This window comes from Nerophis lumbriciformis, linkage group LG02 (genome assembly GCF_033978685.3).
Source record: "Nerophis lumbriciformis linkage group LG02, RoL_Nlum_v2.1, whole genome shotgun sequence".
NCBI classification, from domain to species: Eukaryota; Metazoa; Chordata; class Actinopteri; order Syngnathiformes; family Syngnathidae; genus Nerophis; species Nerophis lumbriciformis.
This window is the reverse complement of record NC_084549.2, coordinates 9,899,575-9,916,829: the sequence shown is the minus strand read 5'-3', so window position 1 is coordinate 9,916,829 and position 17,255 is coordinate 9,899,575. Positions and strand designations below refer to the sequence as shown.

At 37.1% G+C, this 17,255-nt stretch overlaps 1 protein-coding gene across 23 annotated transcripts in view; it reads left to right on the top strand.

Moving 5' to 3' along the window:
- kcnma1a (potassium large conductance calcium-activated channel, subfamily M, alpha member 1a) overlaps window positions 1-17,255 on the top strand; it is a 691,811-nt gene that overhangs the window by 658,650 nt on the left and 15,906 nt on the right. For 22 of the 23 annotated variants that reach the window (XM_061936588.1, XM_061936904.1, XM_061937671.2 and 19 more), the window contains 2 exons: window positions 4,147-4,371; window positions 15,524-15,552. In XM_061936588.1, coding sequence (XP_061792572.1) covers window positions 4,147-4,371; window positions 15,524-15,552 — 254 coding nt within the window. The remainder of the gene's footprint in view (window positions 1-4,146; window positions 4,372-15,523; window positions 15,553-17,255) is intronic. The other variant, XM_061937207.2, reaches the window with a different exon arrangement.

Sequence of the window (17,255 nt, the reverse complement as noted above, 5' to 3'; positions counted from 1 at the left end):
TATATATATATATATATATATATATATATATATATATATATATATATATATTAGGGATGTCCGATAATGGCTTTTTGCCAATATCCGATATTGTCCAACTCTTTAATTACCGATACCGATATCAACCGATGTATGCAGTCGTGGAATTAATACATTATTATGCCTAATTTGGACAACCAGGTATGGTGAAGATAAGGTAATTTAAAAAAATAATAATAAAATAAGATAAATAAATTAAAAACATTTTCTTGAATAAAAAAGAAAGTAAAACAATATAAAAAACAGTTACATAGAAACTAGTAATTAATGAAAATGAGTAAAATTAACTGTTAAAGGTTAGTACTATTAGTGGACCAGCAGCACGCACAATCATGTGTGCTTACGGACTGTATCCCTTGCAGACTGTATTGATATATATTGATATATAATGTAGGAACCAGAGTATTAATAACAGAAAGAAACCCTTTTGTGTGAATGAGTGAGGGGAAGGAGTTATTTTGGGTTGGTGCATTAATTGTAAGTGTGTCTTGTGTTTTTTATGTTGATTTAATTTAAAAAAAAAACAAAACAAAAAAAAACGATACCGATAATAAAAAAAAACGATACCGATAATTTTCGATATTACATTTTAACGCATTTATCGGCCGATAATATCGGACATCTCTAATATATATATATATATATATATATATATATATATATATATATATATATATATATATATATATATATATATATATATATATATATATATATATATATATATTTATATATGAGTTAACTATGAACAATGTGATTAAATATTTTAATTGTTTAATAATTTATATATATATATATATATATATATATATATATATATATATATATATATATATATATATACTTACTTTATGTATTTAAAGTTAAAGTTAAAGTACCAATGATTGTCACACACACACTAGGTGTGGCGAAATTATTCCCTACATTTGACCCATCACCCTTGATCACCACCTGGGAGGTGAGGGGAGCAGTGAGCAGCAGCGGTGGCCGCGCCCGGGAATACTTTTTGGTGATTTAACCCCCAATTCCAACCCTTGATGCTGAGTTCCAAACAGGGAAGTAATGGGTCCCATTTTTATAGTCTTTGGTATGACTTGTGTGTATGTTTGTATATATACAAATATATAAGTGTGTGTGCGTACATATTTATGTGTGTGTTGTATATATATCCTTATATATGCATATATAAGTGTGTGTGTGTGAGTGTGTGTGTGTGTGTATATGTATACATAAATAAGTTTACTATGAACAATGTGATTAATCGCGATTAAATATGTTAGTCATTTGACAGCCCTAATATTTAAAGAAATATGGCAAAAAATTCAAATTAAATACCATAATAAATAAATTCAACAATGACCAAAATTCAAACGGAAAAAAAAGTTTAATATTAAAAAGAATTACACAAATTAAATTTGAAAACTAAATTGGCCCTAATGTGTCAATGTGAATTTGAATGTTGTCTGTATGTGTTGGCCCTCCGATGAGGTGGCGACTTGTCCACGGTGTACCTTGCCTTCCCCCTTGCTATTTATTTTTAGGGGGTAGCGGGGGGTTGTATATTGTAGCGTCCCGGAAGAGTTAGTGCTGCAAGGGGTTCTGGGTATTTGTTCTGTTGTGTTTATGTTGTGTTACGGTGCGGATGTTCTCCCGAAATGTGTTTGTCAATCTTGTTTGGTGTGGGTTCACAGTCTGGCGCATATTTGTAACAGTGTTAAAGTTGTTTATACGGCCACCCTAAGTGTGACCTGTATGGCTGTTGACCAAGTATGCCTTGCATTCACTTGTGTGTGTGTGAAAAGCCGTAGATATTATGTGACTGGGCCGGCACGCAAAGGCAGTGCCTTTAAGGTTTATTGGCGCTCTGTACTTCTCCCTACGTCCGTGTACACAGCGGTGTTTTAAAAAGTCATACATTTTATTTTTGAAACCGATACCGATAATTTCCGATATTACATTTATCGGCAGTCCGATATTATCGGACATCCCTAGTAATTAGTCATGAAAACAAAGGAAACACATTGAATGGGAAGGTGTGTCCAAACTTTTGGCCTGTACTGTACGTCAAACTGACAGATATCGGCCCGGCCGATAATCGGTTGACCCTTATAGGCAGAGTGTATGAACCCTCATTACCTGTTTTTCACTATTTAGAACGCATAGAAAAGAAGAAAAGAGAAAGTCGTGTGTTCTTGTCTCATATAGGGTTTGTGGATGATTGTCAAAATATATTTTTTGAATTGCCGTATTCCTTTAATAGGCAATATTACTTTAATAGGCACCTACTCAGTGCCCTAGTGGTTAGAGTGTCCGCCCTGAGATCGGTAGGTTGTGAGCAATGTTCCCTCTAAGGTGCGCACCTGTGCAATTGCGCACTGCTCAAGCGTCCTCTGTGCAAGGCAAATCTATGCCACGCACAAAATCAAATAAAAAAATAAGCGCATAACAATTTTTGACACGACAGAGAAAACCGTTTTCGTCATCATTGTTCAAATATTGTAACATAATATTGAGGACATGAATTCCATCGATCACTTTACTGAGCAAAACTCTTTATTGCCGGCCATAAACACATCACCAAAACATTAGTAAAAAAAATTATATCTAGCAAAAGTGGTCATTTTCTGCAGTACAAACAAGACCAAAAGCAACTTTGTTATATCAACAGCAGCCGCTCGCTCTTTCTCACTTGCGCCAACACATGTACATATGGCACTTAGCCAGTGATGCGTTTACGGCCACACAAAAAGTCGGACAACTCCAACATCACACATAAAGTGTCATTCCAGGTCGTTACACTATGATTTACCAATCAAATGTGTGCTTATTCTAGTGTCGTTTAATAGGAATCTTAATTTATAAGTATTAATCATGAAATGTTGTTAGTATATTAAATAAAAACTAATAAAAATATAGGGGAGGAGATCTTGCCCCAAGTGGAGGAGTTCAAGTACCTCGGAGTCTTGTTCACGAGTGAGGGAAAAGTGGATCGTGAGATCGACAGGCGGATCGGTGCGGCGTCTTCAGTAATGCGGACGCTGTATCGATCCGTTGTGGTGAAGAAGGAGCTGAGCCGGAAGGCAAAGCTCTTAATTTACCGGTCGATCTACGTTCCCATCCTCACCTATGGTCATGAGCTTTGGGTTATGACTGAAAGGACAAGATCACGGGTACAAGCGGCCGAAATGAGTTTCCTCCGCCGGGTGGCGGGGCTCTCCCTTAGAGATAGGGTGAGAAGCTCTGCCATCCGGGGGGAGCTCAAAGTAAAGCTGCTGCTCCTCCACATCGAGAGGAGCCAGATGAGGTGGTTCGGGCATCTGGTCAGGATGCCACCCGAACGCCTCCCTAGGGAGGTGTTTAGGGCACGTCCGACCGGTAGGAGGCCGCGGGGAAGACCCAGGACACGTTGGGAAGACTATGTCTCCCGGCTGGCCTGGGAACGCCTCGGGGTCCCACAGGAAGAGCTGGACGAAGTGGCTGGGGAGAGGGAAGTCTGGGCTTCCCTGCTTAGGCTGCTGCCCCCGCGACCCGATCTCGGATAAGCGGAAGAAGATGGATGGATGGATGGAATAATAAAAATAAACATAAAGGAAGTTGCAGGAATGTACACATGATCCCCTGCTTACATCTCATTGTGCAACATGTGAATGTTTTAATTGGAACTAAATGCAATGTCTGAAAGGGGTACACATTATTTCCAAAGCAGGACCTCCACCCAGACAAACAATACAAGTACACAGTTCATGAAAAACAATATGTTTTGTTATTGTCATTGTAAGTGGGCCTAAATACTTATATTAGAAATGGAAATGACTGCTGTCATTTGATTATAATAATAAGATAATGTTGTCTGTCTATCTGTGTTGGTCCTGAGATGAGGTGGGGACTTGTCCAGGGTGTAAAACGCCTTCTGCCCGAATGCAGCTGAGATAGGCTCCAGTGCAGGCTATATATTGCATTTTTACTTTAAATCCGCCTGATTAGCCTCAAGCTCTTTCCATACAAAAGTGAAAGTACCGCAATGTGAGAAATGTAAAAAAAAAAATTATTTTTTTAAAGCCGTGTGGACTCCTTGCACTCATTCCTCCCCTCTTGTGACACCCGCAGATACGTGATCACCAACCCGCCGTACGAGTTCGAGCTGGTGCCCACAGACTTGATCTTCTGCCTCATGCAGTTCGACCACAACGCGGGCCAGTCTCGGACCAGCTTGTCCCACTCGTCTCACTCCTCTCATTCCTCCAGCAAAAAGAGCTCCTCCGTCCACTCCGTCCCGCCTTCCAACCGGCAGAACCGCAGCAGTAAAACCCGGGAAGCCAGAGAAAAACAGAAGTAGGTGCACTTTGTTGGTTTCTTTGTATGTAACCGTGCATGCTGTGTGTTATGTGTGTGTATTAGTCTTGGCGTGTTTGTGTGTGTGTGACTTTATTGTGTGACTTGTCCTCCGCTGCCTTGCTTCTGCTTCTCCTGCATAATCATCTTCATGACATGACATCAACGCCTCCGATAAAGTCTGTGTGTAGGCCAGGGGTCGGCAACCCGCGGCTCTCTTTAGCGCCGCCCTAGTGGCTCTCTGGAGCTTTTTCAGAAATGTATGAAAAATGGAAAAAGATGAGGGGAAAACAATCTATTTTTTGTTTTAATATGGTTTCTGTAGGAGGACAAACATGACACAAACCTCCCTAATTGTTACAAAGCACACTGTTTATATTAAACATGCTTCACTGATTCGAGTATTTGGCGAGCCCCGTTTTGTCCTACTGATTTTGGCGGTCCTTGAACTCACGTAGTTTGTTTACATGTATAACTTTCTAGGACGTGTTTTATGCCACTTCTTTTTCTGTCTCATTTTGTCCACTAAACATTTAAGGTTGTGCATGAAAGGTGAGTTTTGTTGATGTTATTGACTTGTGTTGGAGTGCTAATCAGACATATTTGGTCACTGCATGACTGCAAGCTAATCGATGCTAACATGCTATTTAGGCTAGCTATATGTACATATTGCATCATAATGCCTCATTTGTAGCTATATTTGAGGTAATTTAGTTTCCTTTAAGTCCTCTTAATTCAATTTATGTCTCATGACACACTATCTGTATGTAATATGGCTTTTAATTTTTTGCGGCTCCAGACAGATTTTTTTTTGTATTTTTGGTCCAATATGGCTCTTTCAACATTTTGGGTTGCCGACCCCTGGTGTAGGCAAACCAAACTCCAACTATTGTTACTTTTGAAATGGTCCTCAAGCTACACACACATTAAGTATTGTCGTTATACATGTTGTACCTGTTCCGTTTTAATGTGCTCATCCCGTCAAAAATAGGGTTACAATCCAATCCACTTTATTTATATAGCACGTTTAAACAACAACAATGTTTCCAAAGTGCTGCACAAAAATATTAAGAACAAGATTCAAATACTATCCTTAGCTCTACCAATGACTGAATAAAAACAAAATAAATAAATATAAAAATAAATATGATTAAAAACAAATTTAAAGGGTAAAGTATGCATCAGGAAACTCATTTCGGCCGCTTGTACCCGTGATCTTGTCCTTTCGGTCATAACCCAAAGCTCATGACCATAGGTGAGGATGGGAACGTAGATCGACCGGTAAATTGAGAGCTTTGCCTTCCGGCTCAGCTCCTTCTTCACCACAACGGATTGATATAGCGTCCGCATAACTGAAGACGGCGCACTGATCCGCCTGTCGATCTCATGATCCACTCTTCCCTCACTCGTGAACAAGACTCCCAGGTACTTGAACTCCTCCACTTGGGTCAGGGTCTCCTCTCCAATCTGGCACTCAGAACCATGGACTCGGACTTGGAGGCGCTGATTCCCATCCCAGTCGCTTCACACTCGGCTGCGAACCGATCCGGTGAGAGCTGAAGATCCTGGCCAGATGAAGCCATCAGGACCACGTCATCTGCAAAAAGCAGAGACCTAATCCCGCAGCCACCAAACCAGATCCCCTCAACGCCTTGACTGCGCCTAGAAATTCTGTCCATAAAAGTTATGAACAGAATCGGTGACAAAGGGCAGCCTTGGCGGAGTCCAACCCTCACTGGAAACGTGTCCGACTTACTGCCGGTAATGCGGACCAAGCTCTGACACTGATCATACAGGGAGCGGACCGCCACAATCAGACAGTCCGATACCCCATACTCTCTGAGCACTCCCCACAGGACTTCCCGAGGGACACGGTCGAATGCCTTCTCCAAGTCCACAAAGCACATGTAGACTGGTTGGGCAAACTCCCATGCACCCTCAAGGACCCTGCCGAGAGTATAGAGCTGGTCCACAGTTCCACGACCAGGACGAAAACCACACTGTTCCTCCTGAATCCGAGGTTCGACTATCCGGCGTAGCCTCCTCCCCAGTACACCTGAATAGACCTTAAAGGGTAAAATAAAGGGTAAAACTAATAAAACAATAAATAGAGATACACATTTAAAAACACAGAGGACCACACAATTCACGTAGTTACAATTTTAGGGATTATTTTATCTTCAAGCCAACATTTTTAATACTATCAGTTTACAATTTCTAAAGGTTTCCAACTATATAAAAACTTGTTATTGTTATTCTTTGAATAATAATTGAGCTGGATTTATTGTGAGCAATTTAACCCTTATTTGTATATACAATTACGGATTCTGGACATTTTACTCAAAATATAAAGAGTAGCTTGGGTGAAATCCATCTGCTTTTTTATGTTTTAGTAATGCTTAGACTTAATATTTATTTTTATTTCAGAAAAAACTCATTTAAATTACAGAAAAACCTCTAAAATAAATATAATTCCCCCAAAATGATAGTAGACGTCTACTTATTTCATATTTATACTCCAAATAGTAAGAGCAGCTTGGGTGAAATCCATCTGTTTTTTTACGTTTTATTAATGCTCAGACTTAATACTGATTTTTATATCAGAAAGAAATTATTTCATTTACAGAAAAACCTCTAAAATCTATTTTTCCCCCCAAAATGATAGTAGACATCCACTTATTTCATATTTATACTCCAAATAGTTAGAGTAGCTTGGGTGAAATCCATCTGTTTTTTTTATGTTTTAGTAATGCTCAGACTTAATATTGATTTTTATTTCATTAAAAAAGTATTTCAATTACTGAAAAACCTCTAAAATCTATTTTTTCCCCCAAAATGATAATAGACATCCACTTACTTCATATTTATACTCCAAATAGTTAGAATAGCTTGGGTGAAATCCATCTGTTTTTTTACGTTTTACTAATGTTCAAACTTAATATTGATTTTTATTTCAGAAAAAACTAATTTAAATGACCGAAAAACCTCTAAAATATATATTTTTCCCCAAAATGATAGTAGACATCCACTTATTTCATATTTATACTCCAAATAGTAAGAGTAGCTTCCGTGAAATACATCTGTTTTTTTTTCACGTTTTAGTAATGCTCAGACTTAATATTGATTTTTATTTCAGAAAACAATTATTTAAATTACAGGAAAACCTCTAAATTTTTTTTTTTTCCTCAAAATGAGAGTAGACGTCCACTTATTTCAAATTTATACTCCAAATAGTTACAGTAGCTTGGGTGAAATCCATTTGTTTTTTTACGTTTTACTAATGTTCAAACTTAATATTGATTTTTATTCCAGAAAAAACTAATTTAAATTACCGAAAAAACCTCTAAAATATATATTTTCCCCCAAAATGATAGTAGACATCCATTTATTTCATATTTATACTCCAAATAGTTACAGTAGCTTGGGTGAAATCCATTTGTTTTTTTTACATTTTACTAATGTTCAAACTTAATATTGATTTTTATTCCAGAAAAAACTAATTTAAATTACCGAAAAAACCTCTAAAATATATATTTTCCCCCAAAATGATAGTAGACATCCATTTATTTCATATTTATACTCCAAATAGTTACAGTAGCTTGGGTGAAATCCATTTGTTTTTTTACGTTTTACTAATGTTCAAACTTAATATTGATTTTTATTCCAGAAAAAACTAATTTAAATTACCGAAAAACCTCTAAAATATATATTTTTCCCCAAAATGATAGTAGACATCCACTTATTTCATATTTATACTCCAAATAGTTAGAGTAGCTTGGGTGAAATCCATCTGTTTTTTTATGTTTTAGTAATGCTCAGACTTAATATTGATTTTTATTTCATTAAAAAAGTACTTAAATTACAGAAAAACCTCTAAAATAAATTGTTTCCCCCAAAATGATAGTAGACATCCACTTATTTCATATTTATACTCCAAATAGTTAGAATAGCTTGGGTGAAATCCATCTGTTTTTTTACGTTTTACTAATGTTCAAAGTTAATATTGATTTTTATTTCAGAAAAAACTAATTTAAATTACCGAAAAACCTCTAAAATATATATTTTTCCCCAAAATGAGAGTAGACGTCCACTTATTTCATATTTATACTCCAAATAGTTACAGTAGCTTGGGTGAAATCCATTTGTTTTTTTTACGTTTTACTAATGTTCAAACTTAATATTGGTTTTTATTTCAGAAAAAAATTATTTAAATTACAGAAAAACCTCTAAAATCAAATTTTTTCCCCCAAAATGATAGTAGACGTCCACTTATTTCATATTTATACTCCAAATAGTAAGAGTAGCTTGGGTGAAATCCATCTGTTTTTTTTACGTTTTACTAATGCTCAAACTTAATATTGATTTTTATTTCATTAAAAAAGTAGTTAAATTACAGAAAAACCTTTAAAATATTTCGCCGCCCCCCAAAATGATAGTAGACGTCCACCTATTTCATATTTATACTCCAAATAGTAAGAGTAGCTTGGGTGAAATCTTTTTTTTTTTTTTTTTACATTTTAATAATGCTCAAACTTAATATTGATTTTTATTCCAGAAAAAACTAATTTAGATTACAGAAAACCTCTAAACTAAAAAAAATTCCCCCAAAATGATACGTCCACATATTTCATATTTACACTCAAAATAGTAAGAGTAGCTTGGGTGAAATCCATCTGTTTTTTTACGTTTTACTAATGCTCAAACTTAATATTGATTTTTATTCCAGAAAAAACTAATTTAAATTACAGAAAAACCTCTAAAATAAGAAAAGTTCCCCCAAAATGATAGATGTCCATTATTTCATATTTCTTTCGTTTTTTCATCCACTTATATTACAATAAAATGCGAAATGATCAGTTCCAGGGTCAAGCTGTCACCATCCTAAAGTATGTAACATTCAAGCAATATAATACCAAAATACAACAGTGTCACTTTTTCTTGTCACACAAAAAAAGAAAGTGAACCACTGTTATTAGTGAAACAATAAAACACTAATTACATTTTTTTTTTAATGGCTCCTTCTTTTGAAATAAATGCATTATGTATGTAGAATGCAGAATGTTTTTTAGTGGATTACATGAGATTTCCAAAATTCTGTAGTGTCAGGTCATACCTCATGTTGACATTCCATGGTGCATCTGCTTCACTGCATGTTAGCAGGCACTTCTTCTTCCTGTTTTGTTTATATGGCGCACTAAACGCCGTGTGGCCGACATATTAAGTGCACCTTTGTATTAAGAAGATAATCAAGGAGAAGTTTACAGTATTTTCTAGAAGCATGCACATATTGTTATAATAAAGTTGCTTATAAGTGGTAAAAGCGCTTAAAGGTCCCATATTATATTATTTTTAACAATTTTTGTTAGAGATGTCCGATAATATCGGACTGCCGATATTATCGGCCGATAAATGCTTTAAAATGTGATATCGGAAATTATCGGTATCGGTTTCAAAAAGTAAAATGTATCACTTTTTAAAATGCCGCTATGTACATGGACGTAGGGAGAAGTACAGAGCGCCAATAAACCTTAAACTTAGACTTAGACAAACTTTAAAGATCCACAAAGGAAATTGTTCAACACAGTAGCTCAGTTACAATCATGGAAAGTGTAAGGATGGAAAGGACAATGCAGGTATAAATAGACTAATATAGTGATAAAAAATCTAACATATATACATAATATGTGTACAGAATAATATATATACAGATATATTATATTATGTCTATAACATATACACAATATATACCAATGACCATGTACAATAATAAAGGCACTGCCCAGTCACATAGTATCTACGACTTTTCACACACACAAGTGAATGAAAAGCATACTTGGTCACCAGCCATACAGGTCACACTGAGGGTGGCCGTATAAACAACTTGAACACTGTTACAAATATGCGCCACACTGTGAACCCACACCAAACAAGAATGACAAACACATTTCGGGAGAACATCCGCACAGTAACACAACAGAACAAATACCCAGAACCCCTTGCAGCACTAACTCTTCCGGGACGCTACAATATACACCCCCCCGCTACCCCCAACCCCGCCCACCTCAACCTCCTCGTGCTCTCTCAGGGAGAGCATGTCCCAAATTCCGAGCTGCTTTTTTTGAGGCATGTTAAAAAAAAAAAAAAAGCACTTTGTGACTTCAATAATAAATATGGCAGTGCCATGTTGGCATTTTTTTTTCCCATAACTTGAGTTGATTTATTTTGGAAAACCTTGTTACATTGTTTAATGCATCCAGTGGGGCATCACAACAAAATTAGGCATAATAATGTGTTAATTCCTCGACTGTATATATCGGTATCGGTTGATATCGGAATCGGTAAGTAAGAGTTGGACAATATCGAGTATCGGCAAAAAAAAACATTATCGGACATCTTTACTCTATCAACTGTTGCAAAGCTGTGTCATCAACACTCACAAGTATAAAACTGCTTTTTTTAAGTAATAATTTCTTATTTCAAGCATGAAAAAAAAAAAAAATCATGACTTTGACACATTTGTGTCTCATAATTAAAACAGATGACAGCCAAATGGACTTTTCTGTTTTATTTTCAATGAAACAATAGAAAACACGTACTCATATAGTAGTACAGTTGGCACAGTACAGTAAACTGACAGTTATTATTTAAACATTTTTAACATTTCTGTCAGGTTCAACCACTGATGACATCTATTAAACAGGACAAGAAGCAAAGAATCAAACAGAGACAGAATTCAATTTGGCTCAGTGAGGAGAAACGTGTACATCTGTACCCTTGTACAGTGTCATCACGCTGTGCCAAAAAATTGCACGCCTGTTTACGGGGTCGTAAACAGCCATCGCCTTTGATTACAAAACAGAAAAAGAAAAGGTCGGTTCAAAAAAGAGGTCGTAAAAGAGTCCAAAAAGCGGTGCCTGGAGGGGAGTCTGGTCCTGCTTCCTCTTTGCTTTTGTAGTTCTTGGGTCAGACACTATCTTTCTGTTGATTACAATACATGAAAGAAACAGAAACGCCTTCATGTTGCTTCCCCCCCTACACAGTGGAGTTTTACAAGCCTTCTTCTTGGTAGGTTTCAAAGACAGCTTTTGGTCTTCTCGCCGGGAACTCATTTCAACACAAAGTTTTTGTGATAACTTAGATACAATTATTCTAACAATTTCTAACAATTTTGAACAGAAAAGGTTCATGCACATTCAGATAAATTCTTCAAAATTACAATTAAAAAAAATTTGGCCAGGGGGTCGGGCTGTGTATATGCGCACTAATTGACTGAAAGAGCTCGCACTTGGCGCGATGATGTCATGTTATCCATGGAAAAAATGCATTTTTAGACAATATGATTTGCCTGAGCGGCTAGGAGACCCCGAGAGTAACAAGCGGTTGCCTTGTTGCCTTTCCATTAAGAACAATAAATTCGTTTTTAGTATAAGTTTGCTGCACTGCAAAAAGTCAGTGTTCAAAAACAAGAAAAAAAAAATACAAAAATGAGTGGTATTTTATTTGAACTAAGCAAAATTATCTGCCAATAGAACAAGAAAATTTGGCTTGTCAAGACTTTCCAAAACAAGTAAAATTAGCTAACCTCAATGAACCCAAAAATACCTTAAAATAAGTATATTCTCACTAATAACAAGTGCACTTTTGTTGGTAGAAAAAAAATAAATTTGACCTTTTTGCTCAATATGTTGAAAAATATTCTTAAATGAAGTAAATGCTAGTGCCATTATCTTGACATCATGATATGCACTCGGCATTACATTTCTTGAAACCAGCAAACTTATACTAAAAACTAATTTATTGTTCTTAATGGAAAGGCAACAAGGCAACTGCTTGTTACTCTCGGGGTCTCCTAGCCGCTCAGGCAAATCATATGGTCTACAAATGCATTTTTCCCTCGATAACATGACATCATCGCACCAAGTGCGTGCTCTTTCAGTCAATTAGTGCGCATATATACAGCCCGGCCCCCGGCCAAAATTGTAATTTTGAATAATTTATCTGAATGTGCACACTGCAAAAAGTCAGTGTTCAAAAAGAAGAAAAAAAAAAATACAAAAGTTAGGGGTATTTTATTTGAAGTAAGCAAAATTATCTGCCAATAGAACAAGAAAATTTGGCTTGTTAAGACTTTCCAAAACAGGTCAAATTAGCTAACCTCAATGAACCCAAAAATACCTTAAAATAAGTATATTCTCACTAATAACAAGTGCACGTTTGTTGGTAGAAAAAAAAAACAGACCTTTTTGCTCAATATGTTGAAAAATATTCTTAAATGAAGTAAATGCTAGTGCCATTATCTTGACATAATGATATGCACTCGGCATCATGATTTGTTTTTCATGCTTGAAGTAAGAAATTACTACTTTAAAAAAGTACTTTTATACTTGTGAGTGTTGATGACACAGCTTTGCATCAGTTGATATTCTAGTTTCAAGCATGTTTTACTCAATATAGGTCATCAAATCTCAGCAACAAGCTGTAATATCTTACTGAGATAATTTAGGACCCAAACTTTTAAAACAAGTAAAACACTCTAACATAAAATCTGCTTAGTGAGAAGAATTATCTTATCAGACAGAAAATAAGCAAATATCACCCTAATTTGAGATATTTAATATTTCTTAGATTTCAGTTTTTTCTTTGGACTGATACAAAGTGGAAAAGTGTTCTGTGGTCTGACGAGTCCACATTTGAAATTGTTTTTGGAAATATTCGACATCGTGTCCTCCGGACCAAAGGGGAAGCAAACCATCCAGACTGTTATCGACACAAAGTTCAAAAGCCAGCATCTGGGTGCATTAGTGAAGGCACCATTAATGCTGAAAGGTACATACAGGTTTTGGAACAACATATGCTGCCATCTAAGCGCCGTCTTTTTTATGGACGCCCCTGCTTATTTCAGCAAGACTATGCCAAGCCACAATCAGCATGTGTTACAACAGCGGGGCTTCGTAAAAAAAGAGTGCGGGTACTTTCCTGGCCCGCCTGCAGTCCAGACCTGTCTCCCATCGAAAATGTGTGGCGCATTATGAAGCGTAAAATACGACAGCGGAGACCCCGGACTGTTGAACGACTGAAGCTCTACATAAAACAAGAATGGGAAAGAATTCTACTTTCAAAGCTTCAACAATTAGTTTCCTCAGTTCCCAATCGTTTATTGAGTGTTGTTAAAAGAAAAGGTGATGTAACACAGTGGTGAACATGCCCTTTCCCAACTACTTTGGCACGTGTTGCAGCCATGAAATTCTAAGTTAATTATTATTTGCAAAAAAAAAACAATGTTTATGAGTTTGAACATCAAATATATTGTATTTGTAGTGCATTCAATTGAATATGGGTTGAAAAGGATTTGCAAATCATTGTATTCCGTTTATATTTACATCTAACACAATTTCCCAACTCATATGGAAACGGGGTTTGTATTTAGTATGACAGTTATACTTTCATATTGAGTAAAAACAACAAATTTGTGTCTTTGCAAACCTTAAAAAATATATGTTTTCCAGTAAAATTCACAGATACATTTCTTCATGCATTAATAGACATTTTGCATGTTTAGTTTAGACTTTAAAGTTATGTTGGCATGCATTTTTATTGCTTATTTCGCATTATCTCAGGTTTCTAAGAACATTACTGTCATATTGAGTAAAAAACTACTTTTTGTGTTGCAAGCCTTAAAAAAAGCATATGTTTTGAGTAAAACTCAAAAGGATGCATTATTTCAGCTATTATTTTTATTTTATTTTTTATTTTTTTTTATTTTATTTTTTTTAAATTTTTTATTAAGTCAACATAGACAAAACACAAGATACACTTTCAACTAGTGCAGGGGTCGGCAACCTTTACCACTCAAAGAGCCATTTTGACCAGTTTCACAAAATAAAGAAAACAATGGGAGCCACAAAACTCTTTTGAAATTTAAAATGAAATAACACTGCATACAAAGTTTTTTTTTTGCTTTGTGCTATGTATAAACCAGGGGTCTCAGACACGCGGCCCGCATCTTAATATGAAAATGTAAAGTTAATACGGCCTGCGAGTTTTATATGAACGGCGCTTGACAGCCCTCCCGATTTTTCCGGGAGACTCCCGAATTTCAGGGCAACTATTCTATCGAATGTCTGCTGATTTTCACCCAAATAACAATAATAAGGGCGTACCGTGATGGCACAGCAATTAGTGCCCTCTACAACCTGTACAAACAGCGTGCCAGCCCAGTCACATGTTGCAAAACCCCGCCCACCTCAACCGACGCACGGAGGGGGGGGGGGGGGGTTGATGTGTGGGGGGGCAGGGTTGGGAGGGGCGGGGTTTGGTGGTAGCGGGGGTGTATAATGTAGCCCGGAAGAGTTAGGGATGCATGGGATTCTGGGTATTTGTTCTGTTGTGTTTATTTTGTGTTACGTTTTGGTGTGGGTTCACAGTGTGGCGCATATTGGCAACAGTGTTAAAGTTGTTTGTACGGCCACCCTCAGTGTGACCTGTATGGCTGTTGACCAAGTATGCCTTGCTGTCACTTACGTGTGCAAGCAGAAGCTGCATGCAACATGTGGCTGGGCTGGCACGCTGTTTGTACAGGTTGTAGAGGGCGCTAAATGCTGTGCCATCACGGCACGCCCTTATTATTGTTGTTTGGGTGAAAATCGGAGAATATTTGCCCCCCGGAGATTTCTGGGAGAGGCACGGGAAAATCGGGAGGGTCGGCAAGTATGCAGCTGAGCCGCATCAGAGTGGTCAAAGAGCCGCATGCGGCTCCGGAGCCGCGGGTTGCAGACCCCTGAACTAGTGCATCAACCCAGAATAAAAGGTTGCATTATTTCAGCCATTATTAGCCATTTCTATTGGCAGATAATTTTGCTTAGTTCAAATAAAATACCCCTAATTTTTGTATTTTTTTTCTCTTGTTTTTGAACACTGACTTTTTGCAGTGCGCCAACAAGTGAATTATTATTTCCCCCCCCCCCCCGCTTGTTGCTCATAAACAGGCTCCAGAGAAACATATCGCTGGTACTATATTTAGCATAATAGGGGACCTTTAAAAGCATGTAAAAATGACGTTTGTTTGTTGTGCGTGGAGTGGTCTGTCCCTTGTGTATTTTTGCTGTGTAACTACGGCTTACTTACAGTAGATTACTCACCTCTCTCTCTGAAGTGCAACAAGGATGAATAGAATGGGTCCAGGTATGCAAGTTAACCATTCTGCATGACTTAGCAACTTCTGGGGTTACCGATCATAACCGCGTCCCTTTAACCCCGTGGACGTTGTTATGATGTGCAGGTGGGGGGGGGGAGTTTGCTTTATTTCTCCTTCTTCACTGCAAGCGACATGTGTCAGTTGAAAATGTGTTGCTGCTGCTGCTCTCCCCTCCCCTCGCTCACCCACAATGCATGAGGTTGATCAGCACCTTTTTTATGAACTCCCTTTTCAAATGGTTGTTTTGGCCTGCCTTTTATCGCTCGTTTCTTTTTCTTTCTTTTTTTGTAACTTTGCATCGGTCTGTGTGAGTTTGCTCATATTTCCCTCCTGTAAAGTCCTGTTCATGATACATGGCGAACACATATAGTGGTGGTCAAAAAGTACACATAATGTCATGGCTGTCTTGAGTTTCCAATCATTTCTACAACTCTTATTTTTTTGTGATAGAGTGATTGGAGCACATACTTGTTGGTCACAAAAAAACATTCATGAAGTTTGGTTCTTTTATGAGTTTATTATGGGTCTACTGAAAATGTGGTGTTGTCAGGTTCAAACACTGATGACATTTATTAAACAAGACAAGAAGCAAGGAATCGTGCAGAGACAGAGTTCAATTTAGCTCAATGAGGAGAGACGTATTGGGCTGTACACTTAGTTACAGTTCCAATCTACGCTCCAATCTACTCCTCTATTTATTTGGGAGGTCCCTGGTTACATCACTGAGGCTGCTTCTGAAGGAAGGGTGGTAATTTCAGCAGCCCCAGTTGGACACAATGTATGACCAAATGTGCTGGGTCAAAAGTATACATACAGCAATGTTAATATTTGGTTGCATGTCCCTTGGCAAGTTTCACTGCAATAAGGCGCTTTTGGTAGCCACCCACAAGCTTCTGCTTGAATATTTGACCACTCCAAAATTGGTGCAGTTCAGCTAAATTTGTTGGTTTTCTGACATGGACTTGTTTCTTCAGCATTGTCCACACGTTTAAGTCAGGACTTTGGGAAGGCCATTATAAAACCTTAATTCTAGCCTGATTTAGCCATTCCTTTACCACTTTTGACGTGTGTTTGGGGTCATGGTCCTGTTGGAACACCCAACTGCGCCCAAGACCCAACCTCCAGGCTGATGATTTTAGGTTGTCCTGAAGAATTTGGAGGTAATCCTCCTTTTTCAATGTCCCATTTACTCTCTGTAAAGCACCAGTTCCATTGGCAGCAAAACAGGCCTCAGAGCATAATACTACCACCACCATGCTTGACGGTAGGAATTGTGTTCCTGTGATTAAAGACCTCACCTTTTCTCCTCCAAACATATTGCTGGGTATTGTGGCCAAAAAGCAAATGTTTTGTTCCATCTGACCACAGAACTTTTCCTCCAGAAATCTACTGATTTTTTTTTTTTTTTTTTTTTTACAGTTTTATAGATGGAAAAATGATACAACTGTTATTTTTACACAAAAATAAACAGTCATTGTTTTGAAAAAAACGGTGCTTTTTAATTTTCACTGTAAAATTCTGGGCACCCAGCTGCCAGTTTTTTTTATTTACGTAAAATTATCGGTTTTTGCAGTGCATTACCGTCAATAGAAAAACAACGGTAGTATTTTTATTTTTACAGTAAAATTCTGACAGCTGAGCTACCAGTTTTTTTTTATTATTGTAAAATCTATATTCATGTGTATTTTTT